Here is a 22,325-nt window from a genome sequence, read left to right as displayed (position 1 = left end):
CCCCATTCTCCTTCAACCCATGCATAGTAGTACTAGTATTAAAACTAATATCAACTAGTACCACACTAATACTAATATAATTTTCCCAGTGGAATCACTGGGAAAATCCTTAGATGGATAGAAGGATGGCTTCAGGGCAGGAGGCAGAGGGTTGTGATAAATGGCTATTCCTCAGATTGGGTTGATGTAAGAAGTGGGGTTCCCCAAGGATCAGTATTAGGACCACTGTTGTTTTTAATTTTCATAAACGACATTGATGAAGGGATAGAGGGCGTGATGTCTAAATTTGCAGATGATGTTAAAATTGGTAGAGTAGTTAATGATCACTGTCAAGCTGAGCTTCTTCAGAGAGACAGAAAAATGGCAGCTATGCTTTAATCCAACAAAGTGTAAGGTATTACACATGGGAAACAGTAATCCCAAAATAACTTATTCACTTGGTGGAGTTCAACTAAACCCAGTACTGGAGGAAAGGGACTTGGGTGTTACGATACGGGCAGACATGAAATTCTCTGAGCATTGTAAACAGGTTGCAAGGAAGGCCCATGGTGTCCTATCGATGATCTATCGAACTTTTGCAAGTAGAGATAGGGACGTGATAATCCCATTATATAAGGCTTATGTTAGACCACACTTGGAATACTGTGTTCAAGTATGGAGACCACACCTAAAGAAAGACATCGAGCTTCTTGAAAGGGTGCAAAGACGGGTAACTCGCCTGGTGAGATCGGCAAAAGGGCGTCCTTATGAAGAAAGACTTCGAATATGTGGGTTGCAGAGTTTGGAAACTAGACACCTTAGAGGAGATTTGATTGAGGTGTTTAAGGCTCTGAGAGGCATCAGTAAAATGAATGAGGACGAAATTTTCAAGATTATAAATGATGCTAGAACTAGGGGACATAAATTCAAGTTACGGGGGGAAATGTTTAGATTGGACTGCAAGAAGTTTTATTTTAGCCAGTGAGTTATAAATTACTGGAATAAGTTGCCTTCATGGGTGGTAGAGGCCGACAGTTTGGGGAAATTCAAAGGTCATCTGGATAGTACTTTCGGGTAAGGGAAGCGCATAGGATGATAGGTTTAATTTCCTTTTTTTTTTTTTTTATTAATTATTATTATTTAGTTATTTATTTTATTTTTTTTATTTTATAATTTTTTTTTTTTTGGCTGGTGCAGCATAAGCCAGAGGCTTTCTTGCACCATGCGGCCATTACTAATACTAATAAATTAGCACTAATAATACAATACTATAATATAATACTAATATGTACTAGGTGGTAGATGACTTTCAACAACTGGTGCAATACCACCACTTTGCTTATTGGAGGCTTGAAGTGGTGAAACACACCACAGCAAAGTTTCCAGCATCCCCTCCCTCCCCGTCGCCTTCAACCCATGCACAGTACTAAGTACAATAGGTTTTGATACCTTTTGCATTTGGGGTTTTCATTAAAAAAAAAAAGATGAATGTAACAGAACAAGGTACTGAGAATTTCAGCCAGAGAAGGTTTCAAATTACTAAGTCAGTGCAGACACATGCACAATTACCACCTTTAAAGTAAAAGGAATCATACAGTGAGTAATTAGGACAACTGAGATGAGCAGTGGTTGAATCAACCAATAATTTTAAAAATAGTCTTTTTGGCAGAATGTAAGTGCAAATGGATATTATTCAGATTGGAATCTGACCACGTATATTTGTGAAATCAATGAAGAAGATTTTGGCAGGTTTATATCTTTTTGCATATGTTTGTTCTATTAATTTGACTATTCATGATGTATTCAGTAACAAGAAAATGTGAGAAGGACATGTTGTATGAAGTAATGAAATTTTTGAATATGTGTATACACAGCAATATTACCCAGCTCCTTGACATTCATTATGTGACCTCAACAATGGCCCCACATACACACTACTCAGACTTCCTTCAATGACTGTCTGGCAGAATAGAGGCAACGAGATTATACATTAGCTGATCCAGAAGCCTCCTAGGGAGTTACCAACAGGTTCAGTCCAGTGGACTATCTAGTGGCCAGCCTGAAAACACTGTTTTAGAGCTGTACCCTCGATGTATAAGGAAGACTGGATCTCGCCACAATACCCATCATAACTTCCAAAGACGTCAAGTCATACTGCATGATGGAAGATATTGGGGTGGGGTGGGTGGGGCTAAACATGAGATTTCACCACTTCAAACCTCCAACAATGAGCTAAGTGCATCAGTTGATGAAAGTCATCTAATATTGACTGGCAATGCAGAGAGGTGGCATCAAGGTGTGGTATATACACACCTTGATACCTGTTTACATTGGTTAGCACCTGGGTGATCACATCCAGTATACTAGGTGCCATATTTCAGGACTTGCACAAGAGGTTACCATCAGTCCTACCATTATGAAGGTGCAAGCAGATTATTTGGTTGTCGCAGAATAATCGGACTTTGCTAAAATTCAGTCCATTTGACTAGAGCAGTGGTTCCCAACAATATGCTGTGAGATTAGGAAAAATTCCACTGAGTTCAATGGCAATCACTATTAGTGTGCCGTTAATATTCGGCTTTTAACTTTAAGTGTGCCTTGAGTGATAAAAGATTGGGAACCACTGGACTAGAGTGTAACCTGAATATCAGTTCCATCAGTGTTTTAGACTTCAAGGTAGCAAGCCCAGATTGTCATACCTGAGAGAAAGTCTGTGACAGCATCAAGGCCCTTAATGTTTCATGTCATTTGACAATAAACACACTTCTTAAATTTCATACTAGTAAATTTCTTTCACATTACAGTTATAGATGATACACCATTATCTTCTTACTCTGAAATAATGGATCTTGATTTGTGATGGCAAAGGGTTACAACTTGATAACACAAACAAGAATTTTTAACCTATAATTCCAAGCAGAGATATAGTAAATGTAAATTTTTTATTAATGATAAACTAAAATTTAATTGAACCTGGAAAAAACTTACTATGCTAGAAGGATATTTTTCAGTTGTCACAAAGCTTAGTTTAAAATTTGTACAGACCAAAGCTCCAGATATGCCTTTTTTCATCTCACTCAGAAACTCATACTTCAAAACATTATCTGCCTGGGCAATGACAACTTCACCAGGAAGGAGCGCAGGCATTAGATATATCTCAGGATTTTCATCTAAGTGGTCATCCTTCAAAAATGAAAAAATAATAAATTATAAGACGTGAAGAATACTGCTTTGTTAAGAGAATTAAATATTTAATTTAAACAAGGAGTGCAATTGGTTTAATATGGTAATTTTTTTTAAAAGACTTAGAGAGATATTTTCTGGAGAAAAGATTATACTACTGCAGTACTATATATAAAAATAATCTATATTGCAAGAAAATATGAATTACTGAAATGAAAACCTTTTATTTATTTATTTTTCTATTTAATTAAATGTTTGTCAATATTATATTCATATATGTATGTATTATATATACAACAGAAACAGATTAATATAAAATGTGGGAGCAAGAACAAACATTTTATGTTAACTGAATTTTGTGTAAAAGTTTTAGGCTAAAATTTATTTTTAAATTTTGAAACTACACTTCAATGCTATAGGATTGCAGGAGAATATTTCAACATAGCAGCTGAAATCAAATAAAACTCCTATATTTTAACATATATGATTTTTCATGGGGAGCATTATACTCCTGCTGAACTGCTTGGCTGTTTTGACTTAAACTATATTATTCACAGTTTGGCATGTGTTTGCTAACGGAGACCACCTGATGACCAATGAAAAAACAGCTGCTGGCTTCTGACAGTGTGTTGGACTTGTAACGTACAAAGTGTGAATTGTACAAAACAATTCACCTGTTCAAGTGATGTTAATACAATTAAAAAATATACTTGCAATTTGAGCAGAACGATGGATAAGTGTCTTTAAGTTGAACATAAGCCTACTTGGTACTTGGCCTTCAGTGGGAGTAGAATCTTCCTGGACACAGGAAAGCATATAAATTTTGACTAATACACAGAAATATCATCCTCCACTCTTATACTACCATATTCTGTAAAACAAACAGAGGTCAGTTATAAGAGTTAGATATACATTAGCATTAGTAAAGGCATATGAAGCAAGAAATCAGCTTATACAGCATCAACCAAAAAAAAAAACCTTCTCATTCCACCCATCCACTCGCTCCAAATGTTTGTCTAGTTCTGCCTTGAATCTATTATTTCAGCTATCAACTTCTACAATGACTGATAGAAGTTTGTTCCATCAATCAACCACTCGCTGGCCTTTAGCCAGCGGGTGATTGATTGCTGGAACAAACTTCTGAGCTGGATATCATCATTCCTCTCTTTCTTGGTGATTCCTCTCTCTCCCTCTGTGTCTGTCTGTAACTCAAAATTTTGGCCTGTGCAGTATAAGCCTCAGGCTTCTTTGCACTATATGGCAAATAATAAACCTTGAACAATATTTCTTAGTTGGTATGCCTAGTAGCTTCCAAGATTAATTCTTTGAATGTTTCCCATTTTGAATTTGCTGTTGGCAACATCATCAGTTGGTTCCACTGTATAGAATTTAAATACTGTCTCAGACCATCGTAGTCGCCTTTACAAAAGCAAAAACCCTTCCTTTTACCCCTGAAGGTAGTTACCTCTTTGAGTAACTCCCACTTCAGCACATTGTGATCACTGCCAGCTAGTGGTTCCTTTATCTGCAGATTCTTAATGCATGAAGAATCACTTCCAATAATCAGATCAAGAGTATTAGTCATTTTAGTTGCCTCCCAAACATGCTGCTTTAGAAAAAAAGTCATCCAATAAATCCACAAAAGGCTTGCTAGTGTGTGAGTGACTAACCCACAAGTTCCAGTCAACATCTGGGAAATTAAAATTTCCCCATTGCAAGACAATCTAATTTACTGGCCCACTATTCCTCTCTACAGTTGTTCATTATACTCATCAGGTCTATAACACTGTTACTCTCAACTTTGCTTTGCCAGTGTTTATGTCACACCAAACTGACTCAACACTGCACTCTTCACCCATATCAACTGGCTGCACTTCCTTAGATTTTATGTGTTTCTTAACTGATAGCATAACCCCTCCTCCCTTCCTATACACATTGTACTCCACAAATTCCATTTCTGCATTCCTTACATCTGTGTGACACTACATCTCTGATATCTCAACAATATCTGCCTTTGATGTTTTTACAAACACCTCAAATTCATCAAATTTATTTGCCAAACTCCTAGGATTGGTGTACACGCAAATATACATGCACCTGTTCCTATTCTTAGCTACCCTAACACAGCCCATGTATTTACTTCCGCAATGACTCCCAGCAGTCTCTGAAATCCGAATCCCCTGCACCTTGTTTTCCAGGCCACTGCTCATTTCAATAGAAGCAGTGTAAATATCACTTTCACCTCTGCCAGCATCTACTGTTAATCTATAAGTCCGTGTATCCCCCCCACAAGCTAGCAGTTTTCCAACCCACCTAACACTGCCTCGATAGCATCAGACAATATTCTTGTACCCTTTCTATTTAAGTGTATCCCATCCCCGCAGAAGCAGTCTCTCCTGTTAACAAGCACAGACCAGGCTGAGAAAAATTCTACCCCTTGAGCCTTGCACAATCTCTCCAGGGAAAACTGATCGACAAGGTTCTCATCATATACTCCCTCCTATCGTGTCTAGGCAGAATTGCAGACACTTTCAAATTCAACCCTAACTCACAGCTTTTTTCAACACTGACCTGTACTTGTTAGGTAATTCAGCCAGTCTCCTACTCTTAATATCATTAGTGGCAACGTGTACAACAATATCACCTTTTGTGCCCTTAAAAGATATCTGCTCTACAAGGTCATCAACCGTTGCACCTGGCAGACATACCCTGGTCCTATTCCTCCTATCCTTTTTGCACAATATATTCCCCGTTTACCTGACAATAGTCACCGACAACAACTAGTTCCTATGGGACCAGCGAATTTTGACTTGGGGTTGCCACTGTGTTGTGATGTTCAAGTGCAAGCTCTGGCATTGATGTGGGCAGCTGAGAGCCTGATGGCTCCTCAATTTAAATCCTTCGAGGGCATCTACCCTGCCATCTACATACAGTTATTATATGTTTAAATGCACGTTTTACTTTCAAACATAAACTGGCTGTTCATAAAACAAAATACGTTCTTTGCAGTTTGGAATATATATGGTAAGAGGCCACCTGATAGCATCGGGGTTTTGAAATGGCTGTTCTGGTGGTATCTCAGATTTTTATATAGATTCACTTGTTCAGATGATATCATTTTTTAAAAATGATATTAGCAACTTAAGCAGAATGATGGAAAGTGGTATTTTGTGTTTAAGTTGAACATAAGCATCAGTTCACCAACTATGTAGTGGTACATACAGACAGGTCAAAGCATGGTACAACTGCAAGAAAAAGTTTCTTCGTGTAGTGTTCATTTTTATCATTTATAGAGGTACTGTATAAATCACTCACCCATTTTTTCCTCGTTCAAAAGAACAGGGAAAAATGGGTAGTAGTAGTGGCATGTGATGCAAGAAAGCAAGCGTGAGCTTATGCAGTATCAGCCAAAAAAATAAAAAAATAAAAAAATTACAAAACAATCCCCTCTAAATATTTGTCCAGTTCCGCCTTAAATTTATTTAACCTATCAACTTCCACAACGACAGATGGAAGTTTGTTCCAGCAATTAACCACCCGCTGGCTAAAAGCAAATTTACACACATCTATTCTACATCTGTCCTTACTCAATTTCAATTTATGCCCCCTTAGGTTCATAATCTGAACAAGTGGAAGAATCCTATCAGAATTCAGCATGCTCAACCCATTCAAGGCCTTATACACCTCAATCAGTTCACCTCGCAGTGCCTAGTATCTAGCTGCTGCAATTTGCAGAACTTAAGCATCTCCTGGTAAAAGGATCCCTTCATACCGCTCGCCAATCTTGTTACCTTTCTCTGTACACACTCAAACAAATCTACATTCTTTCTAAAATGAGGCCTCCAGACCTGCAAGTAGTACTCAAGGCATGGCCTGACCATCACCTTGTACAGAGGGACAATCACCTTTTCTCTGCTAACAAAATTCCTGTATACCATTGACAACACACCATGACCTGATCTGACAGCCTGTCTGCATTGCTCAGAAAACTTCATATGACTGCACAATTACTCCCAGGTCTTTTTCATTTTCTACCACCTTAAGTGTAGTACCACACAGTTGGTACATTTCTCTGGGGTTACTTCTGCCCATATGCAGTACTTTCCATTTGTCAATGTTCAACTTCAGTTGCCACTTCTCAGCCCATCTGCCCAAATTTTATAAATCCTGTTGCAGTAACACACTGCTATTACTGTCATTAACAACCCTATCAACATTTGTATCATTTGAAAACTTCTACTAAGCCTGATATACCTTCATGAATTGATATACAAAACAACAGTGGACCCAACACCGAACCCTGTGGGACTCAATTAATAACATTAGTCCACGAAGCGAAACACCCATTGATTACCACCCTCTATCTTCTCCCACTCAACCATCCTTTTATCCATTGTAGCAACTTACCCTTAACACCATTTTGCTCCAATTTGTACAGTAGTCTTCCATACGCAACAGTGTCAAAAGCTTTCCTGAAATCTAAGAATATGATATCAAAATTATTTTTTGCATCCAGTTCCTTTGTAACCACATCATAATAACCAATCAAATTTGTCAGACAAGACTTTCCCTTAACAAACCCATGCTGTGTCTGAATTATTGCTGCAGTCTTGTCTAGATGATCCTGCAATGCATCTTTAACCAGTGACTCCGTTATTTTACCCGGAACAGAAGTTAAACTAACTGGTCTGTAATTACTCGTGTCACCCTTCAATCCCCCTTTGTGAATTGGGGACACATTTGCACATCTCCAGTCCGTAGGGACCTCCCCTGAGTCCAAGGATGCTCTCATGATTATGGCTAAGGGTTTGCTTACTTCCTTTACCGCTGCCTCTAATATAACTGAATAGATCCCATCCACCCCATGTGCCTTTCTTATGTTTAACTTCAACAATTTCTCCTCCACTTTGTTCTCAGTTATTACAAAATCATTAAGCACCCTATTACAATTTTATAACCTTGTGGCATTTTCAAACCTTAACTCCTCTTGTGTGAATGTAGATGCAAAATACTCATTCAGTTTGTTTGCTATCTGAGCAGGATCATCAACAGTCGAATCATCGATATCAAGTGGACCAATCAGATTTATACCCTTCCTGTTAGAGTTTATATAAGTAAAGAAATCCTTGCTGTTTTTCTTAGCATCCTTTGCCAAAGATTTCTCGTAATCTGCCTTCGCCTGCCTAACCTCCTTTGTGACTTGATTACAGACTAGTTTATATATATATCATAGGCTTCTGTGTTGCCTGATAATTTATATGCATCCCATGCATTTTTCTTCTCTGACATGAGTCTCATTAGTTCATTTGGCAACCATTTAGGCCTAAACCTTGAACAATATTTCTTAATAGGTATGAAACGTTTAGTAGCTTCCACTATTAATTCCTTGAATGCTTCCCACTTAGAATTTGCTGTTGGTAACATCATCAGTTGGTCTCCCACTGTACAGAATTTAAAAACTGTCTGGGTAAGTGAGTGATTTTTGTTTTTTTTGTGCATAAGCTTAGCTGCTCATAGCCTTAGCTGGCCATGATATGCCAACTCCAACAACTAAATATATTAAAAAACTAAAGTAACTTACAAATAGGTTACTATCTCGAAATGTACAAATATAGTAAGCACCAGTTAAAGTGATCATTGGTTATTAGAATCAGCCACTTTAGGGAATCAAATTTCAAAGAACTGATTCATATCAATAAAATGCACTACATATTAATTATTTATTATAATCACATCTTTGGTTATAAGAATCGATTTTGAATGCCACTGATATTTTTCTAAAGAACATTTCTGAAGGTCACATTTATAGAAGTCGCAACCATAAAACAATTTGCAGTTTTCAGTTTATTGGGCCTTGTTTTTTGTACAATCTGTTATAAATGGGTAGTTACTACAGCTTTAACAAAAGAAGAAACTGCCCAGTCTGTTAGCATTAGCATTAGTAGAGGCATATGATGCAAGAAAGCAAGCTTATGCAGAATCAGCCAAAAAAAAAAAAAAAAAAACCCACTTCCACTTCACCCCTCCGTTCGTTAGAAATACCTGTCCAGCTGAGCCTTAAATTTATTTAGGCTATCAACTTCCACGACAAGGGATAGAAGTCTGTTCCACCAACCAACTACCCGCTGGCAAAAGGCAAATTTCTGCACATCTATCCTACATCTGTCTTTCCTCAATTTGAATTTATGCCCTCTCAGGTGATTATTCTGAGCAACAGGAAGAATCCCATCAGCACTGAGCATGCTCAAACCATTCAAGGCTTTATACGCCTCTATCAGATCACCTCGCTGATGCCTAGTCTCCAGACACTGTAATTTGCAAAACTTAAGCCTTTCTTCGTAAGAGTACCCGTTTGTTCCATTCACTAATCTTGTTGCCCTTCTCTGTACTCGTTCCAGCAGCTCTACATCCTTCTTAAAAATGAAGCCTCCAGACCTGTATACAGACTCAAGGTGTGGCCTGACCATTGCCTTATACAAGGGAATAATCACCTCCTTATCCCTGCTAGAAAAATTCTTATATATCATTGACAATACACCATGAGCTACTCTTGCAGCCTGGCTGCACTGCTCAGAGAACTTCATATCTGCTTGCACAATTTCCCCCAGGTCCTTTTCATTCTCTACCACTGTCAGTGTAGTACCACAGAGTTGATACGTTGCTCTAGGGTTGCTGTTTCCCATATGTAGTACATTTGTCAATAATAAACTTCATTTACCACCTCTCAGCCCATCTGCTCAACCTTTTCAGATCCTGTTGCAGCAAAATAGTGTCAGTAATGTCCTTGACAACCCTGCCAACCTTTGTATCATCTGCAAACTTGGACATTAAGCTTGATATACCATCATCAATATCATTTATAAATACAGAAAACAATAATGGACCCAACACTGAACCCTGAGCGACTCCAATAATAACATTAGTCCACGATGAGCAGTATCCATTGATTACCACTCTGTCTTCTTGCCCTCAACTACCCCTTTATCCATAGCAGCAATTTGCCTCCAATGCCATACTGCTCCAATTTGTGCAGCAGTCTTCCATGTGCAACAGTATCAAAAGCCTTTTTAAGATCCAAGTATATAATATCAAAGTTATTCCCTGCATCCAGTTCTTTTGTGACTGCATCATAGTATCCAATGAAATTAGTCAGGAAAGACTTCCCCTTAACAAAGCCATGTTGTGCCCAAGCAATAACTGAAGTCTTGTTTGTTTTAGTTAGTTGTTGGCGCATCAGCTTCTGTGGCCATAATGCACCTCCCAAGGTTTTTGCAGTACTCTGATCCAAGCCTGAGGCGGGATTCGAACCCGCGACCTTTGGGTTGCCAGGCAGGCACTTTACCCACCCGGCTAGCCCGGACGGCCTGAAGTCTTGTCTAGATGATCCTGCAGTGCTACCAGTGCCTCCATTAATTTTCCTGGAACAGAAGTTAAACTCACAGGTCTATAATTATTTGTGTCAGCCTTTGATCCTCCTTTGTGAATTGGGGTCACATTTGCACATTTCCAGTCTATGGGGACCTCCGCTGAGTCCAAGGAAGCTCTCATAATTATGGCTAAGGGTTTGCTTACTTCCTTTGCTGCCTCCTTTAATATAACTGGATAGATCCTTTCTTGTGTTTATCTTCAACAATTTCTCCTCCACTTTACTCTCAGTTATTACAAGATTCTCTAGCTTACTGCCAGAGTTGAATACACCTCTGGCATTCCCCTCGCTGAATAACTCCTCATGTGTGAATGTAGATGAAAAATATCCATTTAGTTTCTTAGCTACCTGAGCAGGATCATCAACAGTTGACCCATCAATATCAAGTGGACCAATCTGATTCATCCCCTTCCTTCTAGAATTTACATAAGTCAAGAACTCTCTGCTGTTTTTCTTTGCATCCCTTGCCAAAGATTTCTCATAATCTGCCTTTGCCTGCCTAACCTCCTTGGTTACAGATCAACTTGTTGCTATCACAGGCTTCTGTGTCACGTATTAATTTATATGTTTCCCATGCATTTTTCTTCTCTGTCATATGTCTCATTAGTTCATCTGACATCCATTTAGGCCTAAACCTTGAACAATATTTCTTAGTTGGTATGTAAAGCCTAGTAGCTTCCAAGATAAGTTCTTCCATTTTGAATTTGCTGTTGGTAACATCTTCAGTTGATCCCACTGTATAGAATTTAAATGCTGTCTCAGACCATCGTAGTTGCCTTTAAGAAAGCAATAACCCTTCCCTTTACCCCTGATGGTAGTTACCTCTTTGAGTAAGTCCCACTTCAGCACACTGTGATCACTGCCACCTAGTGGGTCCTTTATCTGCAGATTCTTAATGCATGAAGAATCACTACTGATAATCAAATCAAGATTATTACTCCCTCTAGTTGCCTCCCGAACATGCTGATGTAGAAAACAATCATCCAATAAATCCACAAAAGCCTTGCTAGTGTGTGAGTGACCAACCCACAAATTCCAGTCAATATCTGGGAAATTAAAATCCCCCATTATAAGACTCTCTGATGTACTGGCCCACTATTTCTCTGTACAGTTTCTTATTATACTCATCAGAATCATTAGGCCTATAGCACACTCCTACTCTCAATTTTGATCTCCCAATGCTTATGTCACACCAAACTGACTCGACACTGCCCTGTCCATCGATGTCGACTGGCTTCACTTCCTTGGATTTTATGTGTTTCTTAACTAATAGCATAACCCCTCCTCCCTTCCTATTCTGTCTATCCTTTCTGTAAACGTTGTACTCCCCAAATTCCAGTTCTGCATTCCTTATATCAGTGACACCACGTCTCTGACATCCCAACAATATCCGCCTTTGATGCTTTGAGCAATACCTCAAATTCATCAAATTTATTTACAAAACTCCTAGCATTGGTGTACACGCAAGTATACATGCACCTGTTTCTATTCTTAGCTACCCTAACACAACCCATGTGTTTACTTGTACCGCAATGACTCCCATTGCGTTACTGATAATTTTGCCAAGGAAGAGGAAAATGAAGATGAACCGAACGAATTCCAGTTACAAAGCGGCAAACTCATGAAGCTATAGCCGTCCTGAGGAGAACGTTGGAAGAAACTGGTGCAAGTGATCATGAATATAGACTTTTATACAATATTGAAAAATCTATAAATACTTTATAGTGATAATTTAAAAAAATCTAGAATAAGTGAATATTTAAAATTATAATCATATTACAAAGTGTTATGTTTAATTAATATGTATATTAATTAAGCTATGTATGTAAGTATAAATTTATTTTTGTTTTGCTAACCCATGGATAATATTCTTCAGATTTTCACACATCATTTAATTGGTAATAACCTTTTGGCAATGAAGTGTAAAATAGTGCTTTATCTTTATTTTTATAGCCTGTAGATAATATTCGTTGATTTTTGCTTATTAGAATTGCTGTTTATTAGAATCAAAATTCAATTTGTAAACGTGATCACTATACCCAGCACTTCCTGTAGTTAAAAACAAATCACGTAAAGAAACAGAAGTACACATGATAACTATTAAAAAGCATTTACATGTGTGCATAAAGATTTATAGTTTTCAAAAATTTTGAACATATCATTCAAAATTTTTAAAATGATAAAAGTGCTAAAACAAACTGTGCTAATCAGTAACGTAGCTACCCTTTTCGAGCCTGGAGGCAAAGAACATGTTCGGACCCCTATTTAATTAATGAAAATTGCAAAAAGAGAAGACAGCCAAAAACCCTGGGACCCCTAAAGGGCCCGGGCATGGAGGCAATTGCCTTACCTGCCTACATGGTAGCTACGAGCCGACTGGGCTAGCCGAGTGGGTAAAGTACCTGCCCAGCAACCCAAAGGTCGCGGGTTCGATTCCCGCCTCGGGCTTGGATCAAAGTACTGCAAAAACCTTGGGAGGTGCAATATGGCCACAGAAGCCGATGCGCCAACAACTACCAAATAAAAAAAAAAAAAAAAAGGTAGCTACACCACTGGTGCTAATTTAAAGTACTAAAACATAAATGCCGTACATTAAAATAATCGGAACACCATATGAGAACATGTTTGACAGTTTATCATGGCATCACAATGCTCATCAGCCCTCAACAGAAAAGCTTGTATCAGATGACTGTGTGGGGTTAAGCTAGAACAACTTCCTCTTTATGGTTCTTGCAGACTAGACTGCCAGGGCCACCGCAAGTGGGGGCGAGGTAAGAGTCGCTTACTGGCGGCAGTTCAGGAGGGTGCCAAAAAATTTTTGACATATACAAGTCAGACATCTGTTTAATGAACTTCTTTGTAGCAAAATTTTCTATTTAGCAATATTTTTTGAATTCCCATTGATAATTACATTTAAAATAGTTTCCGTAGAATGAAAAAAATTTCCATATAACAAACAGATTAAGAGAGATTTAACTGGGAACGCATTGTTTGCACCTCTGCTGTTTAGGCAATTAGTGCTGCTACTAAACACAAATTAAGAGCCAAAGGGATTTGTTATGTTATTTTTCTTATTATCTGGATCCATGTTTCATATTTAGCTACTCCAGAACATGATTACAACCCCGTACTTTGTAAGAAAGAAGGCAATGATAGGACATGAAGACATCTCCCACTCACTGCTTTCCCCTCTCCTGCATGTTACTGGGGAATGTCACATGACATCATAATATGGCAGAGCTGAAATGAAGACTTAGAAGAATTAGGAGAAAAATGAAAAATGATAAACCTAATCAAGAAGCGAAGAGAAAGGTGGATTGGACACAATCTAAGACAGTGAAATGCTAAACCTGATTATAGAAGGAAAGATTAATGGAAATAGACCCAGAGGGTGACCGAGAAACAATTTCATAAAGCAACTGCAAAGGGATACAAGATCATACCAGGACTTGAAGAAGCTGGCACTCAACATAGAGAAGTGGGAAAAAAGTCATCTCAGTGCTACCAACCAGTCGTAGAAACTGAAGGAACCCATGATGATGATGAAATGAAGAAAAAGAAATGGCAATTTTTTTTAAACAGCTAACAAAAATTAACACCACATACAAGAACAAGTATTTATAAAGATATTAAGGATAAGCATGGTAAATCCCAAGCCAAGTTGGTGGAAGCAACGGGTGGTTTAATAGGTTCAAGCATCGCGCTGGTTTCCACAACGTTAAAGTATGCAGTGAAATCGCCAGTGCTGATTCTGCAGCTGCAGAGAAATTTTGTGATGTGTTGGAAAAAATTATTGATGAAGGCGGCTATTCAATGCAGCAAATTTTTAACATTGACGAAACTGATCTGTATCGAAAAAAAATTGCCGGATTGAACATACATTTCTAAAGAGGAAAATACAATGCCAGGTTTCGATGCGTCAAAAGATAAGGCCACACTTTTTCAGTGGGGCAAATGCAGTGGGATATTACAGATTAATACCACAGCTTGTGTACCATTCTGGAAATCCTCGTGCATTTAAAGGCATCAATAAAGTCACCCTACCCATGAATTTCTGATCAAACCAGAGAGAGCATGGATAACAATATCTCTTTGAGGATTGGTTTAAATGCTGCTTCATTCCTGAGGTTGAAAAATATTGTAAAGACAACGGCGTTCCTTTCAAGATTTTGCTTCTATTAGACAATGCTTCTGGACATACTACACTTCTAGATGATTTCAATTCGAACGTGAGAATAATATTTCTACAGTCAAACACTACTTCACTCATCCGACCTATGGATCAGGGTGCTATTTCGAATTTAAAAGCATACTATTTACTTACATTTGCTTAGACATTGTCTGCAGTAGACGATGAGAAAAATTTTACATTAAGAGACTTTTGGAAATCTTGCTGCAATATTTACCACGCCATCTTAAACATTAATAAGGCCCGGGCGGAAATTACTAAAAGTTGTTTAAATGGTGCGTGGAAGAAAATAAGCCCACCGCATGTAAAAGGCTTCGAAAGATTTGAAAAAGAAGAATCATATGAAGAGGTTACAGATAAGATTGTAAAGGTTGCAGAGCTACTTCAGTTGGAGGTTGATACCAAAGACATGGAGGAGTTAACAGAGGAAGAAGAGAAGGAATTATCTAATGAAGAACTTATTGACTTGCAGGCAGCGATAGTGAAAGAAGAAAATGCTGACGAAGCTGAAGATGAACCAACCAAATGAGGAGCCGAGACGCTTCATCACCAGAGAGATGGCAATGGCATTTCGTGAAATTGCATCGACAATGGCGAGGTTTGAGAAGATGGATCCTGACAGCGAATGATTCTTAAAAGTTCGCAGAAGGGCGAATGATATGCTTGCTTGCTACAAAGAAATCTACAATGAAAAGCGGCATACTTGACGTCGATTCTGGCAACAATGCTCGAGAGGTAAAACTTACTGATGTTATGCCTATCTCCTCTCTTTTTTTGTAATTTTATAATTTCGAAATTTTTTTAAATTGCATGATTTTGTAATTTTTCCTGCACGAGATAAAAAATTGAATAAATATAATAAATAATTCTATTTATGTTCGTCGAACATTTATTTTTTGATTCAATCAATTCAGCAAGCACAGTTGCAAGTGCTGCACAAGCATGGGGGAAATTCCAACTCCTGTAGCGTTCCGCAAAAAGCAACCCTTACATAAGTTGGGGAGTTCCTGTAATTTCACAAAATATTACAGATAAAATACTAAAAATGACTAGAGAAGCTAAATATTTTGCTATAATCACTGAAGATGAAAATAAAGATATAGATACAAGGAATCATGCTAAATCAATAGACTTAAAAATAACATAAGTTCCTTTCTTCGGTTAAAATTTGGCATGATATTTTAAATAAAATTAATCTGGTAAGTAAAATGCTCCAAAAAAAAAAAAAAAGGATTCTGATATACACGAAGCTCTTGAATGTCTACAAAATAATATTTTAAAGAAAATAGAACAGAGGAAGCATTCCAAAAATTTCTCGATTGGGCTAATGATATGGCTACTATCATTGGCACTGAAGCTTCGTTTTCAGAAGCACTGTAAGGAAAAGATTGAAAAAACATTATTTCGATTATGAAAGCAGAAATGAAGCTATTCAGGATCTGCAACAAAATTTAAACATTAATTTTTTTCTTTCAAGTTACAGACACAATTTTCTCGTTACCTGAAAGATTTACAAATATTTAAAATGTTTTATATTTCCAAATTAAAAAAATGGTCATATGACGATTTATCAAATCATTGCAAAGATTTACATATTAAGTGACACTGATCGTAATGAGTCCTATATTGATGGTTTAGCATTATCTGAAGAACTTAAGAGTACTTCAAATTTATATTAAAGACAATATTACTCCATTTTAAGTTTTACAATATATTTTTAAAAACGATTTTACAGATACTTTTCCAAATGTAGCAGTTGCATTATGAATTTTTCTAACCGTACCAGTTTTCTCAGGTGAACAGAGTTTTTCAAACTTAAAATTAATAAAAAATTATTTACGATCCACAATGTCTCAACAATGAATCTCTAATTTGGCAATAATTTCAATAGAAAATGATCTTTTGGAACAAATAAACTTTATTCAAATAATTCAAATTTATTATTTTTCCAAAATAATAAATTTGAATATCTTAAAGCAAGGAAACAAATTTGTATAATTTTCCTTTTATTTTATTATTGTGGGTATGATTACTGTGATTTAGAATTTAAAGTTTATCTCCAGAATTTCACAATGATTTTTTTATTTTTGTTTGTTTCATTATATTATACATGAGATATGTTGTAATTCTTTTATTTTTCAATAAATTAATGATAATAATTATTTACACCTTATTTTATTTTTTAATCCAAATATTTTGGGGTGGCAAATTTTATTTCGCTTACTGGTGGCACATAGGGTTGCAGTGGCCCTGTAGGCTGCCAGTGTTTGATTACAGGCTTAATCTTGAATAAATTGTTTGCAGCTTGCCCATGACATAAATGTTGCCATTGGGAAATCAGTTTCTTTCACATTACTTGCCTACAGTCAATATAGGAGAAACAGCCAAGAATTATAAAGGAGGGAAATTGAAGGGGTATTTGCAATGTTATCAAGTCATATTTAATTCTGCTAACATTTGCCTGATTCTTGTGCCTAAGAGTTGGTTAGCAGTAGGGTGGTTTGGTATAACATGTTGTACTGAGTGAAAAGCATCTACCAGTTTTAGGGATTTTAAGCAGAGATATAATTTTATATGCATAGAGTAATATAAGTTGTCTTCTGAAAAAGAGAGGTGGCTTATGTGCTTCAGCATATATACTGGAGATGTACAATAGGTTGCTAGAGCAATGCATATTTTGCTATGAAGAATGGGGTAAAGCCAGCAGAGTACACTTGGTCATGCTGACCTATACAGTGGTATTCCATAGTCAAGTTTAGATCTTATTAAGGTTCTATATAACCACAACAAAGAAAAGGCAACTAGCATCCCATGAAGTTGCTGAGGGAACTATGTTTACTTTTTGGTGACAGGATGTTCTTAGCCTCTTAACGTGCTCTACAAAGGCAAGTTTAAAATCTCTTGTGATACCTTAGAACCACATGCTGGTGTATATATACTGGTATTGCAACTTATGGTTAGCCATAAGTTGCAGTTCAAGATCTGAATGAAGGTTATGCCGGTGGCAAAAATTAATGCGTGCCATTTATTGGGGATATAGCTAAAAGCCACTTATTTACAAGCAAAGATCTTAGTTAATACTCCTTGTAATTATGGCTCAACAGTATCATGATTTTTGCATGACATGAAGGAAGTTAAGGTCTTTTACAAATAGTACCTTACCAACAAGTTTGGAAGTTATTATTATTAGTAGTAGTAGTGGCAAATTATACAAAAAGCAAACTTATAAAAAAAAAAAAAAAAAAGTTTAATCTATCTAACAGTTTATGTAGTTCTTCCTTGAATTTATTCAAACCACCTACCATTACAACACGAGATGGGAGTTCGTTGCAAAATTCAAACACACTCTGGCTGAAGACAAATTTCCACACATCTGAGCTGCAATCATCCACTGTCAATTTGAATTTATGTTCCCTTATACATGCAGTCTGAGCAAGAGGAAGGATTCCATCAGCAATGACTTTACTCAATCCATTCAAGGCCTTAAACGCCTCAATCAGATCTCCTTTTAGGTGTCCGGTCTCTATATGCTGCAATTTGCAAAAATGAAGCCTTTTCTGGTAAGAGCACTCCTTTGCTTCCAAAGTCATATTGCTTTTCTCCATGCCCGTTCCAACTGATCTGCTTCCTTCCTAAAATAAGGCCTCCAGACCTGTACGCAGTACTCAAGATATGGCTTGGCCATTGCCTTATACAATGGGATAATCACCTCCTCATTCCTGTCGGCAAAAATTGCTGTATATCATTCACAAAACCCAATGACTTGTCATTGCAGCCTGTCTACACCATCAGAGAACTTCATATCTGACCATACAATTATCCTCGGGTCTTTTTCATTCTCCACTGCCCTGAGTGTTGTACCACATAGCTGGTACCACTGTTAATGTTAACATGAAGTACTGTGCATTTGTCAATATTAAACTTCAATTGCCATTTCACAGTCAATCTGTCTAATTTGTCTAGTTCTTGTTACAGTACCTGAATACTATGATTAACTGCCCTGCCAAAATTAATATCATCAGCAAACTTAGACATTAAGCCTGATATGCCACCATCAATAAATATAGAAAATTACAATGGTCCAAGCACAGAACCGTGGGATACTCTGCCAATAACATTAGTCCATGAAGAGCTGTGTCTGCTGATAACCACCCTCTGTCTTCTCCCATTCAATCATCACTTTATACATAGCAGTAATTTACCCTTAATGCCACATACTCCAATCTGAAGGCAGTCTATGTGCAACAGTATCAAAAGCCTTCCTGAAATACAAATATAGCAGGGCCCCACTCATATGGTAGGTTATGTTCCAGACCCTTGCTGAGAAGGGGAACATAGCCTTTTTTTTTTTTTTTTTTCTTGTGAATGCATATAAAAGCCTAATAATATATTTACACTATCATATGCTGTAAACAGACTGAATCACCGACAATGCAATGGTGCCAACACCCTTCTCGGACTCAGCTATAGAACACATAATGCTGAAAGACGGCGAAAAAGGGGGCGAATAATGAATATGGATTTAATTGAAATTGCTGTATAAGAGAAATGCAAAGAAGCAAGACCCTGCTGTACATGATATCAAAATAATTTTTTGGATCCAGTTTCTTTCTTAATGTGTCGTTATCCAATCAGATTTATTTTTTTTTATGAAAACCCCAAACACGAGAGATATTAGAACCTATAGTACTTGGTACCGTGCTTGGGTGGGAGGTTGAGAAGATGAAAGAAGATATTTGTTGACATTAGACTTGAACTTCTGTAGACTGTAATTTACAGGAAATATGTATGAAGGAAGGTTGTTTCAGTAAACAGCAGTTGAATGAATAAACGAGGAAGATGAAAACTTGGTTCTGTGAGTTTGAAGTTGGACAGTAAATGGATGTTGGTGGCATGTGTTCAGACTGTTTAGAAAGAGAGTGGGAATAATAGAAGCCAATTCAGAAGAACAGTGCCCATGGAAGTATCTGTAGAAAAGGCACGCAGAAGAAACAGTAAGTCTATGAAACAGCGAGTGGAGAGACTGTTAGAGAGGAGTCATTAATTAACCTAACTGCCCTCTTCTGAATGGAATCTAGAAGCCTGAGAGAGGTTTTGGGTGCACCGCCCCAGATGTGGGAACAATATTCCATAGTAGGGTGGATTCGCGATTTGTACAGACTGAACAGCTGTTTGAAAGAAAAGTAATGGCGAGAGCAAAACAGAAAACCAAGTTTTTTAGATGCAGAGGAAGCAATATTGGTAATGTGCTTGTGCCAAGAGAGATTAGAAGTCAAGGTCAGAGAAGAAGTCAAAGAGATATATCAACTTGCCTAGAAATCAGAGCATGACCAAAGGTAAGCATAGGAGCAGAATAAAACTTTTTGGGAGATATAAGACAAGACTGAGTTTTATTATTAGCTTTATTATACTGAGCTTTATTACAACAAACAGTTGGGAAACCATAAGATCGAAGCTTGTTTGGAAGACCTTTATGCCAAATACGATCGAAAGCCTTTGAGATGTCAAGAGCAACTGCTTGTGTTTCACCGAACATTTCCATTGAATTTGTCTATAAATGGATAACATAAGCCAGAATATCACCAGTGGATCGACACTGACGGAATCCATACTGGCGATAGTTGATCAGATGGAAGGTTTCTAGGTAGTTTAAAAGTTGCCGGTTAATTGATTTCTCCATTACTTTAGAAAGAGTAGAAATAATTGCAATGGGACGATAATTGGATGGGAGGGATTTGTCACCCTTTTTAGGAACTGGCTGGATATGAGCAAATTTCCAAGCAGGAAGGAAAAACACCTTTGGAATAAGAAAGTGAAAAAAGGTGGCAAAGAACAGGAGTAAGTTCAGGAGCACAGGTTTTGAGAACAAGTGGAGAAATACCATCAGAACCTGGAGCTTTCTTAGCATTGAGATTCGTCAAAATCCTTCTGACATGCTTTTGTCGGAAGACCACAGGAGGCATTGAATGGAGTGTGTTGGGAATGGTGGGAGGTGTTTTACCAAGATCATTAATACATGAGCTGGAAGAAAAATGGGATGCTAGCCGGTCAGTATATCCTTGGCTGAAGTGACAACAGAACCATCTGGTTTGGACAGAGGTTGGGAGCAGAGATGGGCAAAAGTTGCGGCCAATAGCTTTGGCAAGAGACCAGAATGCTCGGCTACCATTAGGGCAAGAAGCAAGTTTTCTACTCTTAGCCTGTTCAAAATCTAGTTTGGACTGATTAATAACTGCTTTACAATTGTTGCGAGCTTTGGTGTAGGCAGAAAATGAAACTGAAGAATTGGAAACAAGCCAATTACAATATACAACATTTTTCTCTTGAACAACCTTAGCACATTTATTGGAAAACCAAGGTTTAGATAAAGGACAAGATTTTAAAGTGGTGTGGAATAAAGAATTCCATTTCTACAAGAATAATTTCACTGACACGATCTGAGCAAACGTTGACATCAGAAGTTTTGAAACACTAATCCAACCAAGGAAAAGAAGAAAAGAAATCTCGCAGGTCATCCCATTTTGCATTCTTGTAATGCCAAACAACACAAGGTTGGGAATAGCCATGAGATAAAGGCTCCACTGGAGAAGAGAAAATCACCAAGTTGTGATCTGAGGTGCCTAAAAGACCACTCACTTCGACCGTGTACTTAGAAGGGTTGTTTGTGAGAAAAAGATCAAGCGTGTTGGTTGTATGGTTAGGATTGTCTGGTATTCTTGTAGGTAAATGAACAACCTGTGCAAGGTCATTAGTAATTGCAAAAGCCTCAGCATCTCGACCAGCTGGGTCAGTGAGACTAGAAAACGGAAGCCAGCTGGAGTTGTGAACATTAAAATCACCAAGGAAAATTACCTCACTGTTAGGAAAGTTGGACTGGAGAAAGTCTAGTTGCAAATAGAGGAAGTAAAAGAGCTTCAAGTGATTGATGGAGCTGGAAGAACAGTAGAGACAACAGATGAATTTGACAGAATGAGGTAGAGAGATTCTAAAGCCAGAGAAGATCGAAGAGAGGAGATTCCAAAGTATCAAATCTCTGACAGGGAATATCGGAATGTCAGCTTGTCTGGCACATCTGAGAGAATGTCTGTGACAACCTCAAGGACCATACAAATGGGTTTTAACCAATCCATGCTGTAACTGCATTCCTGTCTAGATGATCCTGCATTACTTCTTTAAGCAGTGACTCCCTGGAAGAGTCAAGCCAAGAGTCTAATTACTCATCTGCCTTTGATCCTCCTTTTGTGATTTGGTGAAATATTTGCACATCTTTAGACAGACAACTCCCCTGAATCCAGGGATGCTCTCATAATAATGAGAGACCATTCTCAGCAGGATCGGCGCCTCCATAGCCAGGTGGGAAGGAGCAGCAGCGCATAGCACATGCTTCTTGATTAGACCGGGGTTCGAGCCCATCACCACCAAATACGGAGGATGCAGAAAGGTCAAGGGAATGACCACCTCATATTCCCGGAGCAATATGGCCTTAGTTGCTAACGTTCCTAAAAAAAAAAAAAAAACCAAAAAAACCACCAGCAGGATCATCAACAG

General features: G+C 37.7%; 1 protein-coding gene across 3 annotated transcripts in view; it reads right to left on the bottom strand.

Moving 5' to 3' along the window:
• The window catches only part of LOC150080663 (myotubularin-related protein 10), a 240,041-nt gene that overhangs the window by 204,911 nt on the left and 12,805 nt on the right, over nt 1-22,325 (bottom strand). For all 3 annotated transcript variants that reach the window (XM_090381920.1, XM_090381921.1, XM_090381922.1), the window contains exon 2: nt 2,968-3,162. In XM_090381920.1, the coding sequence (XP_090238046.1) occupies nt 2,968-3,162 (195 nt within the window). The remainder of the gene's footprint in view (nt 1-2,967; nt 3,163-22,325) is intronic.

This window comes from Mastigoproctus giganteus, chromosome 9 (genome assembly GCF_048544385.1).
Source record: "Mastigoproctus giganteus isolate SK-2022 chromosome 9, ASM4854438v1, whole genome shotgun sequence".
NCBI lineage: Eukaryota > Metazoa > Arthropoda > Arachnida > Uropygi > Thelyphonidae > Mastigoproctus > Mastigoproctus giganteus.
Note: the sequence above shows the minus strand (reverse complement) of the source record. Positions and strands in the feature narration are given on the sequence as shown.